Raw genomic sequence first — 15,591 nt, forward strand, 5'->3', positions numbered from 1 at the left:
ACCCCAAAAGGATTCGAATTGAATGAAAAGACATGCGTCGTTTCTTTGTAATGATTCTATTTTTAGTTTTATCAATTTTTACATAAATTGCATATATGATAATTAGTCCTTAAACACGTAATGCACAAAGGGAATGAAGCTGTCACTGATATACATAGAGTTATGTATCATGTGCATGATAGTTTGGATTCCATAGGCTGCATGTTGATGTCATATATAACTATGAGAGTTCTTTGTATATGTGTATATGTACAATCAAATTATAATTAGTTTCTTGCTCAACATGTCTCTTGGCTGTTTCTTAAGCTTATATTAATATTATACAAATAATACAAATAGACTTAAACTAAATACGCGAACCTAAAGTTACATTTATGCTTGTAATTTGTATTTATTAAAAATAAGTAAGGTTCGTATTACTTATGTGACGTTTCAACGCGCGACCATATTAAGATCGAGGAAAGTATTTTGCCAATGTGGGGACTCAGTGCTTAGGTTGAATGCTAGGTCTGAAGTATAAGGAAGTCTTAACCTCTTTTAATTTGATTTTTGTTTGCCACAAACATCTGCATCTACATCTGCATCGTAATCTTCATCTGTATCGTAATCTTCATCTTCATCGTAATCTCAGTTTCATCTGTTCAAGAATTTTTATGTAGTTTACAAAAGCGTTGCGCTTCATTTATCGGTGTTCTCTCAGGCTCAAAATGATGCTGGGAGGAGGTAATTAGGATGGGACTTTCATTCATGGGCTTTCCTCATGACAGTAATGACATTTTTTGGTGGAGATGATCGAAATTTTGAAAATTCCTTTGTCTTATTCGCTTGGCCAATGGTGTTTAGTAACGACTTGCCTATCATCGACTGGGCGCCACCGATGACACGGGAGATATTCCGATTACACCGCCAGGTACTGAACTTAGCCCAACACCAGCATTCGACACAATGCCCATCGTGTGGTCCGACTCCTTCTTGGCGCTAACAGACTGCTGGCCCATCGAATCGACGCTAATCATGTGCTGGACTGGAATGCTTCCTGGTGCCGGTGGCCCTCCTGAGTTCTTTACCATACCGCCGCCACTGGACATCTGCTGCTGTTGCTGCTGACTGGGCGGACCGGGCTGCTGTACCCCCGTTTGCGCCACACTGGACACTATCTGTAGGCGATGATGTGGCGGCGGAGGGCCCAGAGAGCCAACCGAAGGCGGAATAGGACTTGGCTCCTTGCTGCGCAAATGGGCTGCAGATTGCGCTGCATAGATATTTATCGCCTTCTGCCTTTCCTCGGCCTCGTGTCGCAGGGCAGCCTCCATGATGGGATTGTAGCGAAGAATGGGATAGGGATCGCGATACGGATCTATTCCCCAGCCGGGAGGCGCCGGTGCACCGAAGTGCGTGATGGGCCCGCCGACACTCAGAGTGGGCGGCATCATGGTGCGCGTGAGGTGCGAGGGTGGCGGTGGCAAGCCGTGTCGACTGGCCGCCATGAAGTTGGCATGATGATGGTGTGCCGCTGCCGCAGCTGCACTCGCCTGTGCGGCGGCCAGCGAGGAGGAATGGTAGCGCGGATCACCAACGCCGACTGCCGCCGCTGAAGCTCGCAAAAGCATTACGTCCTGCTCCTCCTTTGTGCGCGGATGCTCCTCCTTGATTCGAATCTCCGTGTTAAGCTCGCCCACGTTTCGATGTGGCGAACGGTCACGAACGGGCGCCGTCGCAGCAGCCGCAGCTTGGACTGCAGCCTGCTTGTTGCTCTCGTTGATCCGCTGCTGTTGCAACATCCGCTCGCGCTCCATTTCCCGCCGCTCGATTTCCCTGCGTTCGCGTTCCCGCTCCTTTCGATCCCGTTCTCGTTCCCGCTCCCGTTCCTGTTGCTCGCGTTTCAGTTTCTCCTCCTTCTCCTTCCTTTCCCGCTCCTCGCGTTCGCGTCGCTGACGGTCCCGCTCCCGCTGCTCACGATCCCGCAGCTCCCGTTCGCGTTCCTCCGCCTCGCGGCGTGCATTGTCCAGACCAGGATCCGACTTCACCGGCCAGTTGGGTGACGCCGCCGCGGAGGAGGGATGATAAGCGACACTCCGTTGCATGGCATTTGTTCTAAAAGAAAATGAAGTTAATATTATTGGAAATGCAAAACGAAAACTTAAATATGCTGCATGGGATTTCTTGTTTACTTAATCATAAATAAACCACTTATTTAATTAAATTTCATTTATTTACCTCCACGAGTCCAAGTGGCCACCAAAATGCGTTAGCCCTGTGAATCCAAACGGAGTCACATAGCGTCCAAATGGAGACACTGCGGTTCCTGTTAACAAATGATTTTGGTTTACTTGACGAAATTGGGTTAAAGCCACAAACTATTCCACTCACCAATATGACTAGGAGGCGCTCCAATGAAACTCGCCGCCAGGGGAGAAGTTTCAAATGCTAAGCGACCCGGCAGACCGCCTGGAAATGCTGCCGATGGCGGCATTTCACTCGCTCGATGCAGAATATGCTGTGGCGCCGAGCTCATGCCAAGATTGGGAGTCGTCTTCATGCCAAGCACCGAGGGCGGACCATTGGACACGAGCACGCCACCGCCGACCGCCGGAATAGCTGCCACATTGTTGATCGGCGTGCTGGCGCCGCTGGCCATACCACCACCACCGCCGCTGATCATGTTGCCAGGAGGTATTGGTGCATTGATCGATCCTGCGTTCGATGACGCCGTTGGAAAGCCTGGCTGCTTCTCCGGGCTTTGCTTGTTCTGATGGTAGTAGATTTCCCACGCGATACGAACGTGCATGGCATTCCAGCGACCAGTTTTCTGTTGCGTGAAACGAGTGTGGAGAATGTATACGTATTTAAAAGCTCGTATGTGGTTGGTAAGCAGCAACATCTTACCTTTGGAGCAAAGGATGTTAAGTGGTTGGGAGGCATGAACGGCGTCGGGCCACCGAGGCCACTGTGCAAAAGGCCCGCTGAGGTGTAGCCAGTGTAGCCTCCCGGCGGCAATCCCATGCCAGTGCGATAGAACTGAGGATCGACGGATGAGATTTTGGATATATCTTTGAATAGTGGCGGGGGAAAAATTTGTCCAGAGCTCGGTTGCACAGCAGTTAGGGGAGTTGATGAGGCCGATACTGGTGGAAGCAACTGCGGATGCTGATGTAGATGTGCGTGCTGTTGATGCTGGAGATCAGTTCGTAAATATGTTGATGATGGCGGTGTGGGGGTAACAGCCGAGCCAGATCTATCCAGAAATCGGCTATCTAGCTCGCGCCGCAGCAAATCAGCTTGATCATCTGCGAAAACAATGACATGATACATTCAATGATCACACCGCTCAGTGCAAATTCTGTGCAAACAACATACTTTTACTGGGCTGAAAAAGCGATTCTGCAGAAAAGGGATGCGGCGTGTTGGTAACTGGGTTCGATATAGCCGCAGCCGTTGGCTGCGTTACAGATGAAGCCGTGGTCGTAGTGGCTCCCGCCGTCGTCACAATACTGCTCATCGAGTGCGACACAGCTGGATTGAATTGCGAAGCGGAGGAGCTGATGATGGCCGCGGAAGAAGTAGCTGGTGATGGGGAGGATGGTGGCGGCGCTAAAGGTGCTGGGAAGTATGAAGACGACTGAAAAGAGGGATTTGCAGCAGACACGTGAATACCAGCGGTCGCAGGTATGGATAGCGGTGATATGGCATTGCAAGAACTTCTCGCCGTCGATGCCGCATTCACCATGCCAATGCCCATGCTTGTGCAGTTGGAGAGCGGAGGCGTCGGACGGGCACTACCACTCGATACTATGGGCGTTGTGGGAGCACATGTCGTCACCACTGCGTTGGCAGGAGAGCTGCAGCAGAACAAGAATGAGGTCACGTTAGTTTGATGCATAGCGAAATGAATATTTGATTATTACTTCAACCACAGTGCTGCCTTTGATGAGTACGAGGAGAGATTTCCCAGTCCTGGCGGCATTGAAGAACTTGACGATAATACTGGGGTACCTGTACCTCCATATTGACTTGGCGCGATACCACAAAACGACGATCCCAGGCCAATGCCTTGGGATGCGCCAGGCAGCATTGTTGACGCACCATGTGACCTGATATTTGTACTGCAAACGTAGGGATTTATTTTCACACTGCATATCAATAAATGTAGATGGCTATCGCTCACCTGTAGCTGGAATCCCGATCTTTATTGCAAGGACTCTCTCCTTTGGGGGAAATAACCTTCTGGATCACAGATGATGATAATGTTGATGGAGATGAGGAGCTCGACGTGACCGCTGTCGTCAAACTTTGCACAGCGAGAACCGATGGCGTGAAGTTGGAGACGGCAGCAGCAGCAGCAGCCGATGGCGGCGCAGTTGCAACTGCAGACGATGATGAGTATAGTGTACTTCCGCAGCGAACCATAGGCTGATTTTGCGATGACATTGGGTGCGTGGTCAGCAAATGGGACACTGACGAAAAGTTACCGCTCTGCGGCAGCATCTGCGTTGACTGGGGGAAGTGCGAGTGCGGTTGGGGAGCAGCCGACGTTGATAGTGAGGTAACCGACAGTGTTGAGTGTCCAGAGTTCGGGGTGCTCGTCCCAGCGGCCGCAGAGGAGAATGCACCTGAAGCGTAGACAGGCACATGATGGGAATGTGATATATGCGGATTGCTCATGGAAAGGGCAGCCGAGTTCGCCGAAGGCACCACCGACACAACGGGCTGCGATGCGCCGCTGGAAATTGCACTGCTATTATTAAGTGGCGTGATGGATCGCAGGGTCGGCGCCATGGATACGCTTAATCCAATATTCGATGGCGTTGACTTCAAGGATGCTGGCGACTCTCGACTGTTGCGACTATCCGAGCTCCGGTGTTGTGTGGGCGGTAAGTTGGACAAGTTGGGCGTGGCAACCGGCAATACTGGAGGCAGGTACGACCCGTGCGTAAGGCCGCTATATGGAGTGTAGAGAGGGTAATTCGTGTACGGTGCTCGGTATGGCGGGGCCTGTATGATCATCGGCACGCCAGTGGCCACATGAGAAATGGGTGCGGGCGGTGCGCCAGGAAAAAGCAGTGGAGACCCTGTGCCCACAATGGCATTGCCGCCAGCGCCGAAGACCACCTTTCCCATGCCGGAAGTTGTCGTCGTTCCACCAGAAATACCAACATAGTTTGGGTTTATCGAGATAGATGATGTGGCGGAGACCGGTGGCACTAATTTATTGGCTGCGTTGGGCGAGACGCGTGGCAACGCACTTGTAGTTACGGATGACGTTGCAATCGTAGCAGGCGGCGGATAAACACTAAGGAAGCCATTGACTATGGGATTGGGGGGTGAGGACGTCGTTGGTACCGAATTACTTTTCGCAATTTCTGAAGTGCTCGACAATCCCACCGACGACAGTTGTCCCTGGCCATTGGAGCTGCCATTGTTGCTGCCATTGTTGGTGTTACCGCGCGTAAAGCTATCGTTTGATTTTATACTGCTGTTGGCTAGAATCACACTCGATGCCGAAGTTAGTATTGATAATCCGGCAGCATTCGGTGCAGCTGCGATGTGTGCGCTAAACGGACTGCTTAGAGTAACTGCAGCCGGCGATGGCGCCGCAGATAGTAATGGAACAATTGACCGTTGCACCCCCGACGACAAGCCGTTCGAAACGGAAGCATTTGCCTTGCTGTTGAAAATAATCTTTTGATCGATGTCAGACGCAACTGTTGATGCAATTTTCTCATTTCCAGCTGATATTCCAACGTTGGGAAACTGTTCAAGGATAAACACAACAATTAGATGCCACTTCAGTTGGCTATGCCGCATCTTAACTTACTTGCACTGACGAAACCGATGGCGGAGCACACAAGCTGGGATAGAGCGGCTTGTCGGGCGAGGATTTCTGCAGCACACCACCCAGCTCTCTGTTCCCAGGATCGCCCATGCTGGCCGCAGGTGGTGGAATCGGAGCACCAGCATGGCCATGGACCGCCTTGCCCGGTGCGCTCTCCGATGCGTTCTTGATGTTTAAAGCTTTACTTGGATCGCTGTCCGGAGATACTGTGCCCATCGCTGGCGCAAAAGGTACTCCGGCATATGGGCCATTATCTCTATCTCCACACGCCGCACTCTTTTTCTTCAGGTGTGGAAGGTCGGATAACTTGCGAGAAGACGATCGATCCGAACACGAAGAAGTATTTGAAATGTTCATGGGCGTTGGCGGGTTGTCAATATCAAATATTTGTTCAGAATTCTGCAAGTAAAAAAAGTAATTTTCATTTAACGAGCAATTAAAACGAGTCATTGTAGATTTACGCACAAATAAAAGTCAAAATGCATACTCTAACTTTAAGCTAACCTTCATATTTATAGCAAAAATCAAATAAACCCATTTTGGGTCGATTTGTGAATATATTAAAAGGCATTCTATGCTTGTTTGCTTCAGCTATTTCTTTTGCAGTGAAAAAGAATGAGATAGAAATAATTGGGACGCCTGAAGAAATGAATGTGTCGTCCTTCCTGGACATGAGAAGAATACTTATTAACGAGTTTTAATGCGCAATAAGAAGCATGATTTAAGCCTAATTCTAAATAAAATGCATGCGTCCCTAGTTCAATTGTTGTGCAACCGATGTAAAGGATTTCTATATTATAGTTTCGATTAGAAGCAGGACATACCTTTTTATCATTGCTGACATTATCACACTGTAAGAAATGAATGTTAGAATGCATATTCGTTGAAAATGCTGCAGTATATACTTACGATATTATTTCCTTTGCTGTTGCTGCTACAATTGGTTGAAGCCTGCATAAACAGAAGTTTCGTTTTAACAAAATATGCTGCGTTGAAGAAGTGCATTCTTACATCGTTCAAAAGATCACTTTGCTCGTTTTCCTTCTTTATGCTGCTACTGCTGCTGCTGCTGCTGCTGCTGGCCCCAAAGGATTGCGCCGAAACATTGGCCAGCTCCTGGATATCCAGGGAGCGGCAGGCCGCTGATGTCGTCACGGTTTCAATGTTCTCCAAACCCATCGACTTCTGGGGAACGAGTAAAGATAACTATTAGTAAATGACATCTTATCGGACAATTAATGAGGACTCACCTTTGCGACCTGTGCTGATTGCGAGCCCAGTTTGCAGACACCCAGGTGATTACTGTTTGCGTTTGCATTCGCGGCGGCATTAAGATCACTTGATATTAGATTATTGAGCTGGTGCGTGGGCAGCGGCTTTGTTACGTGCAATTGGTCAATAGTGTTATTACTCGTGGCGGGGGAATTGTGAGATTTTTTGGTGTCGCTGCTGCTGCTGCCAGTACAACTGGCGTGGATCACACCAACGTCAATGTGGTCATGACTATGCGATACGGCGCCACCAACGCCCAGCGATGGCAGGCTGATATCCAACATCAGTGAATCGTTGTCGTTCTCCAAAAATCGAGTACTAACAGTAGCACTGTTGTTCACTTGCATTTTCGACGCATTGCAACCACCGTCCGCCGCCAGCTGTTGTTGCTTGCTCGATTGGTTGTTGGTTGTGTGGTTTATTTGGTGGCTACTATTGTTAATTTGATTATCATCACTAATGTTATTATTACTTTTACTGTTCGCGCTATTGTCCGATTGCAATTGGTCTTGCTGCTGCCCATATTCGGATCGCCAGTGATCCCTGGGCTCGGCTTCCGTCTCCAGAACATTGCCGACCATGTTCACAGATGGCAGCAGGTAGACCACGTTGGATAAACTGCTGCTATTGCTGTTCGCGTTGGGGCCATTGCTGTTGATCATGCTGTTGTTGTTGTTGCTGCTGTTATTGTTATTATTGTTGCTAATGACATTGCCGCCACGATCACGATGAAGGCTTGGCTGCGGGTTCTCCTTCAGATTGTTATTGTTAACAGTCAAAGTGGACAGGCTGGTGACACGCAACGGCTGCGATTGACCAGTATCTATAACCTTTGGAATTTTCATTTCCTCTATACTGTAGGTACAAGTTAGCTCGTCCAGTGCGGATAGGCGCTTCTCCTTCCGCTTCTGTCCCAATTTGATGGCAAACTGTTGTGGAGAAAGATTATTACAGTGGGCTGCGTGCGCGGATAAAATGAAATGGCAACGAAACCTACCTCAAGATCCTCGTATGTCTTAAACTCCAGTATAGCGAATCCATCGATGATTTCCTCCTCGAGCACCGGAGATCGTGGCAGCTTTCTTCGAACCGGAGGTGGTGGTCGAGGCGGTGGCTTGTCGCGCGGCAAGAGCAGTGTGGACGAGGACGAGGTCGAGAGCAGATCCTCGTCCAGCGACTCACCCTCGCTATCGCTAGGCGTGGCCATCAGACCCGAGTTGCACTCGGGGGAATGTGGTGGATTTAGGAGTAACGATGCAATACTATCTGTGGGCGGCAGCAGATTGTTGCTGCCATTGCTGCTGCTGGTGAAGTTTCCATTTGAATTGTTGCTATCCTCGCCCATGCTGCCAGCGCTGTTGATGTGATAGATCATCCCATTGTTGCCGGGTCCTGCCGCCGATCCGTTGCCCATTGCAACCGCCGAGGATCCGCCACCGACGCCGCTGTTGGGCGTGACGAGGCCAACTCCACCTCCCTGACCACCGTTGGCCGCACTCATGGCACTGCCCACAGAGGATCCGGCTATGAACGTGCCACTCAGCGAGCTGGCATTGCATCGACTGTCGCGTTCCGCTTGCAAACGCTGGGCACGTTCCCTCCGGCGTTTCTGCTGGCGCTGTTGCTTGGCATTCAGACTCAGATGAGTGCTGCTGCTAGAGGTGGTGCTGTGGCCATTGGTATTCCCAGCAGCCACCGCTCCTGATCCCGCTCCGAAGCCGGACTGACTACCGGCTATGCTAGCAGTGCCTCCTCCGCCTCCTACTCCTACTCCTCCTCCTCCCGCACTGGAATTCAGTTGTGGCATTATTGTGGATGCCGCCGCCGTCGGAGGAGACGTCGGGGATCGCGAATCTATGCCGGCTGAGGCGGAGACTGCCGCTGCGGCTGCCACAATCGAGAGTTCCGTGTCGGAGTCAAAGTCACAGGCACTGGGAGCCATTGATACCGCCGAAACAGGTGGACAGGTGGGCTCCGATATGGAGACGGGTGATGCCGGGGGAATCGCTGCCACGGCCATTGGTTTGCCGCCATCCGATGCCGACGTCGCCGTCGTCGCCGCCGTCGAGGAGGTGTTCGATACAAACGATGGCCGAGCACGCGGCATGGAGCCCAGATCGGCTATATTGGCACTTGCTTGAACTAAGGCGGTCGCCGTCGGCGGAGGAAGATGCAGTACCGCCAGGGCGCCGGTCGAACTCTTTGATATACTCTGGCCCACTACCGTAAGCACTGTGGACTGTGGCTGTGACTGCGATTGCGACTGGGACGACTGTGAGCTGGCGCTGGAGTGTGAATGTGAGTGGGAGTGCGACTCGCTCTTCTCATCCTGGACTGTGACAGCGGGAACGGAGGATCCAATGTCCTGCGACGATGATATATGCTTGATTTGGGATCCTATTCCATTAATACTACTGCTGCCCGACGCAGACGTCTTTGATTTAGCGCTGGCATTTGATGTGTCCATTTCTTTTGCTACGTAAAGCTTCCAGTGGATTACACTTCAGTTCCTTTTCCTTGGGAATACAAATTATCGATGAGCATTATTATGTATATTGCTATCTGGACCAAACCTTTTCCAATGCATTCGGCTATGATTTTTATCTATATATTTCTTTTCTATTTCTTTTTTTTTCTTTGGAAGGAGGGGTTTTCTATGCCATCGATAAGGCAAAAGCTTTACAAATATTGGATTTAAGGTGCTACTACGGCCGATTCAATCGCGTGTATTTTGAAAAAATCGATGCTGCGCCGACTGTTTTTACGTGATATTGTTATTTGGTGGCCACTGTGGGGTTTTTCGCATTCCGACCGGTTAACATATTTGATTAGAGTCACTAATTTGGTTAGAAATAATAATTGTACAAGTTGTTTTCATTTCGTTTGCTCTTTTCCTTGTGGTCAACTTCCCTATTGCGCTTTTTTCTGTACACACACACATAATATTTAATTCTGCACACTTTTTTTTTTTACAACAAACACTTATTGTTTTTTCGGGTCAGCAGGATTGCACACAATTCAGAACAGATGTAAAATATAATAAAAAAAATAAATAACATAAAGCCGATATGAGAATTCACCGAAAATAGTCCATATTTATTTTGTCTAGCACTTTATCATTCGTCATATACTCTTCTTCTTCTTCTTCGTATTCCTCCTCTGCTGCTTCTTCTCCTTCTTCTTCTTGAAATATATGTATGCACATATATGTACGTACATGCATGCGTACATATAAATTCGTACGAGTATACGTATGTATATTTATATACACCAGTTCGGTTTTGCTTTTGCTGTTGCTTTTTCTTGCTTTCCTTCTTTCTTTCGGCCTTTTTTTCTCTATGCCTCCGTGTTCGTTCCGTCTATAAGTCTGCCGCTAGCGAGTGCACAAACCATTTAACCAGAGTTTCACACCGTTGCCTTTGCAAATAAAATTACGATAAAAGAATTTTTTTTTTTTAATGAGAAGAGAAAATTTTGAAGCAGCTTCTTTTTATTTTTACTCTTTCGCAGAACTTTTGTTGGCTTTTCTCTTAAAGATTTGCAGAAGCAGCGCAGAAACAGAAACAATAGTGTCATCTCGCTCACACTTACACTTTTCTAATTGCGACATACGTACATACAAAATACGACAACGACAAATACAAATACGACGACGACGACGACGAATTTTTGTGAACTGTATGCGATTGTTCGTACATTTTTACATTTTCCACACACACCGAACGCACAACGAACGACCAAAACGATCGATTGTGCATCAACGCGTTATATGCATCGCTACCAAACTAACTGTCATCACGGCTATTATGTATATTTTACATAAAATCCAATATTATTTTCCGAAAATTTTGTTAACCACAAAGAACCAACATAGTCTCTCAGAGACGGACCAAATTTTCGATAGCTGCAGAAAATCATTTTCAAGGGGATAACATTATGATAACTATCGAAACAGCGGTCAGTCTCCACTGGTGGCCGCGATTTCGGGCGTTTCACACCGATAACAAGATGCGAAAAGTTGGTTTCAAAAAATACTGGGAACAAATGGAATAAGATAAAATCAATTATTAGAAAAAACCGGTTTTTAGTTTTTGTTGCAGTTCAGGATGCTCCCACCTCCCAAATAAAGATATTGAATGTTTAAGTATTTAATTTGTATTTCAAATATAGTTACATTTAAATTTATATTGCCACGAAAATGACTCCCATACCCTCCACACATTGGCCTCCTCCTTAAATAATTTTATGATTTCCGTTTGTTACATTTGTATGAATATACGACTATAATATATGGAACAAGATCACATCACAACGTGAATTATAGTAACAACTATAGCTTTTGTCAAGGCTGCACTCTAAGAATAACATTCAAAAACGATTTTATCTGCTTTAAATTCTTCTGAAATGTTCACGATAAATTTAATGCCTTGATTTGTACGGTTCAAATTGGGGCGTGTTCTTTAAATGTTTTCCAAATAGGTCTTGTTCTCGATTTTAAAGGAGCAGAGGCAGCATCAAAAAGAGTCGGAAATGCTATTTAGTTTTGTTGTGTTTCTAACCGAAAATAAACTACTACAGCCACATACAAAAGCAAAACAAAAAACCCGATTCGCTAACAGTCGGTAGAAGAAATGGGCTGATCTTGTGCGTTTTTTTTGTTTGTTGCATTGCCTTGCAAAATGTGACTTTCCTTTTCTTGTTTGGTGTCATCAGTCTCAGTTTTCGACTTGGGTAGGTTCTTTCGCTCTTGTTCATCATTGTTAACATTCTCCTCGTCCTCATCATCGTCATAGTTGGTTGGTTCCTCGCCCTTGCGCAATAGCTTTCCAACCAGTTCATATTTTTCTAAATAACATAATGAGAACGTTAGTTTACCTATGGATCTGAGCATATACATATATATACGATTTAATTACCCTTAAACTGCATTTCCCATTCCCGCACAGAGTCCATTTCCACGGCACTTAAATCGCTCAGGTCATCGTATTCATCCTTGTCAATTGAAACCACGCTGAAAGTGGCCAAGTTTCGGGAGGCATCTCTTCCCGCAAAAGTTGCGTAGGGTCCACCTGAAAACCAGATAATCATCATATAGTTTTAGGTTGTTGGAGTCAGCAGTCTAGTCATCATGAACACGGCACCGTAGATAGAAGATAGTATACAATCAAGTGCGCAACTTAAGGGTTTTCTGCGCATCTACGTCACAAGCGTCGTGCATCTTGCTCGCACTTGTTAGTTTTAGTTAAAATACTTAAGGGAAAAGTGCAATCCGTTGTTCAAATGCCACTGGTTTCTGTATGGTGTGTTTGAACATTTCAATTAAGGCATTTGCATTAGGAAGTATTTAGATTTGAAAGGGCGGATAACCTAAAGTGGCTACAATTGAATCACTATCTCATAAATAGTTCTATGAAAATGACGATCATGGTGAACTATTTTTGCATTTCATGCTTAACAATAAATTATGCGGAAAACACCTAGTCGACATTTGATAGGCATTATTTAATTATTGAATTTGGTTAGATAGTTGCGTTATCTCAAAACGAAAAGTTTCTTGTTGATAAGCTGTTAATCTTAGCGCAAAAAAATGACGAAATATAGCAGAGATATGAGCAAATGTCGTGCAAATGTCGTGCAAATGTCTCCTCCCACAGAAATGAAATGCGATTAAGAAAGTTACAGATATCAGGAAAACCAATATTGTGATATAGCACTGCAATTATAGATAGACATCGATGGATATTAATAAGGGGATCTTGGCAATGAAACACATAATAAATATGAAAATCCCTTCCTTATAATCGGCAATAGATCAATCTAAAATAGTGCTAATGGGATATGCTATACTGTAAGCTTAGGAACAACTTAAATTGAAATATTTATGTCTTATCACTAACCTGGACCGTAAAAACGCCTTCCTTTGCTGACATCGTAAACGCTTCCATTGACGGCGACCAAAACGCGGCCATCCGGCTGAGTTCCGTCGTACTGGCGAAGCTCCTTCACGGTGAAATCGCGTCGGATTTTGGGTAACTCCGGTTCGGATGGCTTTGCAACGCCCACGGATGGCACTTCGGTGCGATCCCGAACGATTTTATAGACCAGGAAGCAGATGATTGCCAGGAGGGCCAGGTTCATTGGACTGTACAGGATTTCGCGGATTATGTTGCCCAGAAATGAGGAATCATCGTTGTTTAGATTGTTGCCGATTTCTTTGTCGTAGGCCGAACTAGGATCTGCACCCACTTTGGAATCCATCTTGTTGGGTTAATTTACTTGCTGCACTGGATGTTGCTATGCACTGAATGTTACAATATTGTACATCAACCTGCGAATTGTGTATACTGTCATTTAATAAATATGCGTTTCGTGATCGGATTTTATGTAAAAAATCGGTTTGGTATTCCGAAAAATTGGTAAATATATGTAAGCGCATTGGTAATGGACCAAAATATATGTACATATGTAATTGCAATGTAAATTCCAAAGTTTATTAGCTTACCTTTTAGACGTGCCGTCTCGGTTCGATTATTTTCATATTCCTCTGATCAATTTTTGCTGCGCAACAATGATTTCATAAATACCTTTATTGCTCAGCAGCACCGACCTTTTGCGACTTACTGTATTTACAATTTTACGAACTACTTATGAAAATTGTGACAATGATTTTAGTAGGTTAAAGGTCTTTCATTACTGAAAAGTAATCGACAGAAGCGATAGCAGCGTGTTGTCAAACACCAAGCAGATATAACGCGGTTTTTCCACTGAAATTTTCTCATGGAACGGTGGGAAAAATTGTATATATCAACGTCGGTTCTCACTGAAGGAAAATTCAGAGCTACTAAAATACAATTTAAATTATTTAATATAAATGAGCTAACTTGGTTTTAAATAACCTAGTTTATGGCAAGTTACTCTGCAATCTACTGTTAAAAATTAACTTTTATTCTGTTAATTCTTAGATATGAAGTTAAATGAAGTGCAAATAAGCTATCTCCGAATTAAAGTGGTCCAGAGTGCTCAAACTTATTGTCCATCTCTAACGCATTTTTAAAACGCAAGTGGCTGGTCACACTCATGTTATTCCACATTATATTTTGTATTGTATTCTAGTTTATCTAATCTAGCAAATATATTTAAGGCAACTAGACTAAATGCTGAGCATTCGTGTTTTAAGGCTACAAAATGGGCACTCCATTCTTAACAACGCCTGCCAATTGGCACTTTCGCGAAACAAGAGCTCCAAAAGTTCGAGCAAACCCAACGTAACGCGCCAGGGAAAAATATTTGGCTCGTTGTTTGGAAATCGGCTTAAAGGCAGCAAAAGCCATTGGTATCCATCGCCCGATGCAGGAACATCAGGCAATCAGAAGTCGATGCACGCCTTGAAGTTTGGAACCCCACACTCGAAGACAACTGCCAGCCACAACAATCGACGCATGTCTGTTCTGAACAAGTTGTTCATGACGAACATCACTGATATTCTGGCCACCGGCGCAGTTGCCGATTCCATCGTGGGACAGGGAGTGCAGATTTCCTATGTCAAGATCACCAGCGACTTCTCCCGCATCAATGTCTATTGGATGGGCAAGGATGGCGGGGAGAACCAAGAGCTCGAAAACACATTGAACCGCATGAGCGGCAGACTGCAGCACGAATTGTCGCAGTTGCATCTGATGGGCGAAGTGCCAAAGATCAAGTTTGTCCGGGACAAAACGAGCACTGGTCTCCATCAGGTCCATGAGGTGCTGTCCAAGATCGATCTTCAGCATAGTTACTCTAGTTCAAATGTGGAAGTTGAAGAAAGCGACGCGCAGATTTGTCAGCCGGCTGCGGATGAGGAATGGCCGGAGATGCGACAGGATTTCCTCAGTTTTAACCAAAGCTTAGTTATGGACAAGATTCTCGGCAAGATGCGCAAGTCCAAAGAGGCCTGGGTTCATCATAGGCAAAATATTGCCAAAACCTAACGTTTGTTAAATCCCTCGACTTATGTACATAATGTTAATTATTAAAGTGTTATTCAATACAATGTAAATTGGGTTCTTAAGTTGGAAATAGGTGTAGGGTCTGTAAACGTTTGATCATTTTCCAATAAGTTTGAAATGATGGCTACTTTTGACCCCAACCAGTTCATCATGTTGAGTGGTTTTAAAATAGAGTATCGACTGCGTTTCTAAAAAAAAGCTTTAACGGCTTAAAATTGAATGTCAAAGGTCAAATCATCACCATAATCGATTATATCGAATGATGCTGCTTTTAAAGCTTGCGCACTGCATCTGTATCCGTTATCGATATAAAGCAAAGAGGCGGACATGCGCACAAAATGCAAAGTTTTATAAGCTTTTAGTATTGGTAATATATTTCCATCAGGATATGCCTATGTAGCTGTGCACTTAATTTAATAAATAGATTAACAGTTACTTGCAAGTTAATGTATTCAAATCAGCTGTTTTAAATAGTTGCGATAGTGGGCGACCTTGCGC

General features: G+C 45.8%; 3 protein-coding genes across 7 annotated transcripts; 1 reads left to right on the forward strand and 2 right to left on the reverse strand.

Moving 5' to 3' along the window:
• Positions 1–37: 37 nt before the first annotated feature.
• On the reverse strand, positions 38–10,989 carry LOC6620000 (serine-rich adhesin for platelets). Of its 4 annotated transcripts, none has more exons than XM_032724303.1 (14): positions 10,802–10,989; positions 8,103–9,621; positions 7,084–8,034; positions 6,845–7,018; positions 6,743–6,784; positions 6,658–6,684; positions 5,816–6,232; positions 4,166–5,751; positions 3,906–4,103; positions 3,358–3,839; positions 2,887–3,287; positions 2,371–2,809; positions 2,218–2,305; positions 38–2,094 (listed from the first exon to the last, which is right to left on the reverse strand). In XM_032724303.1, the coding sequence occupies exons 2-14, from the start codon at positions 9,570–9,572 to the stop codon at positions 858–860; spliced, it is 7,512 nt and encodes a 2,503-aa protein (XP_032580194.1). In that variant the 5' UTR covers positions 9,573–9,621; positions 10,802–10,989; the 3' UTR covers positions 38–857. The 4 variants fall into 4 exon arrangements, with proteins under 4 accessions (XP_032580194.1, XP_032580193.1, XP_032580192.1 ...); XM_032724302.1 differs by having other exon boundaries at positions 10,722–10,989; XM_032724301.1 differs by having other exon boundaries at positions 10,697–10,989.
• Positions 10,990–11,270: 281 nt separating this feature from the next.
• On the reverse strand, positions 11,271–13,802 carry LOC6620002 (membrane-associated progesterone receptor component 1). 2 transcript variants are annotated; one of them, XM_032725328.1, is made up of 4 exons: positions 13,608–13,802; positions 13,003–13,449; positions 12,022–12,174; positions 11,271–11,950 (listed from the first exon to the last, which is right to left on the reverse strand). In XM_032725328.1, exons 2-4 carry the CDS (start codon positions 13,361–13,363, stop codon positions 11,718–11,720), a joined length of 747 nt encoding a protein of 248 aa, XP_032581219.1. In that variant the 5' UTR covers positions 13,364–13,449; positions 13,608–13,802; the 3' UTR covers positions 11,271–11,717. The 2 variants fall into 2 exon arrangements, with proteins under 2 accessions (XP_032581219.1, XP_002044214.1); XM_002044178.2 differs by having other exon boundaries at positions 13,003–13,433; positions 13,608–13,799.
• Positions 13,803–14,173: 371 nt separating this feature from the next.
• LOC6620003 (putative ribosome-binding factor A, mitochondrial) lies at positions 14,174–15,143 on the forward strand. Its single transcript, XM_002044179.2, has one exon. The coding sequence runs from the start codon at positions 14,260–14,262 to the stop codon at positions 15,073–15,075; it is 816 nt and encodes a 271-aa protein (XP_002044215.1). The 5' UTR covers positions 14,174–14,259; the 3' UTR covers positions 15,076–15,143.
• The last annotated feature ends 448 nt before the right edge of the window (positions 15,144–15,591 follow it).

The sequence above is a fragment of the Drosophila sechellia genome, chromosome X, assembly GCF_004382195.2.
Source record: "Drosophila sechellia strain sech25 chromosome X, ASM438219v1, whole genome shotgun sequence".
Lineage (NCBI taxonomy): Eukaryota > Metazoa > Arthropoda > Insecta > Diptera > Drosophilidae > Drosophila > Drosophila sechellia.

What these genes read in the sequence shown, in the direction of transcription:
- LOC6620000 (XM_032724303.1), bottom strand. Translation starts at nt 9,572, where the DNA reads ATGGACACATCAAATGCCAGCGCTAAATCAAAGACGTCTGCGTCGGGC. An exon ending in AATCAGCACAGGTCGCAAAG is followed by an intron (nt 7,019 to 7,083) that starts GTGAGTCCTCAT and finishes CTCGTTCCCCAG; the next exon opens with AAGTCGATGGGTTTGGAGAA. An exon ending in AAAGTGATCTTTTGAACGAT is followed by an intron (nt 6,785 to 6,844) that starts GTAAGAATGCAC and finishes CTGTTTATGCAG; the next exon opens with GCTTCAACCAATTGTAGCAG.
- LOC6620002 (XM_032725328.1), bottom strand. Translation starts at nt 13,363, where the DNA reads ATGGATTCCAAAGTGGGTGCAGATCCTAGTTCGGCCTACGACAAAGAA. An exon ending in AAGGCGTTTTTACGGTCCAG is followed by an intron (nt 12,175 to 13,002) that starts GTTAGTGATAAG and finishes TCTGGTTTTCAG; the next exon opens with GTGGACCCTACGCAACTTTT. An exon ending in ATGGGAAATGCAGTTTAAGG is followed by an intron (nt 11,951 to 12,021) that starts GTAATTAAATCG and finishes TATGTTATTTAG; the next exon opens with AAAAATATGAACTGGTTGGA.
- LOC6620003 (XM_002044179.2), top strand. Translation starts at nt 14,260, where the DNA reads ATGCTGAGCATTCGTGTTTTAAGGCTACAAAATGGGCACTCCATTCTT.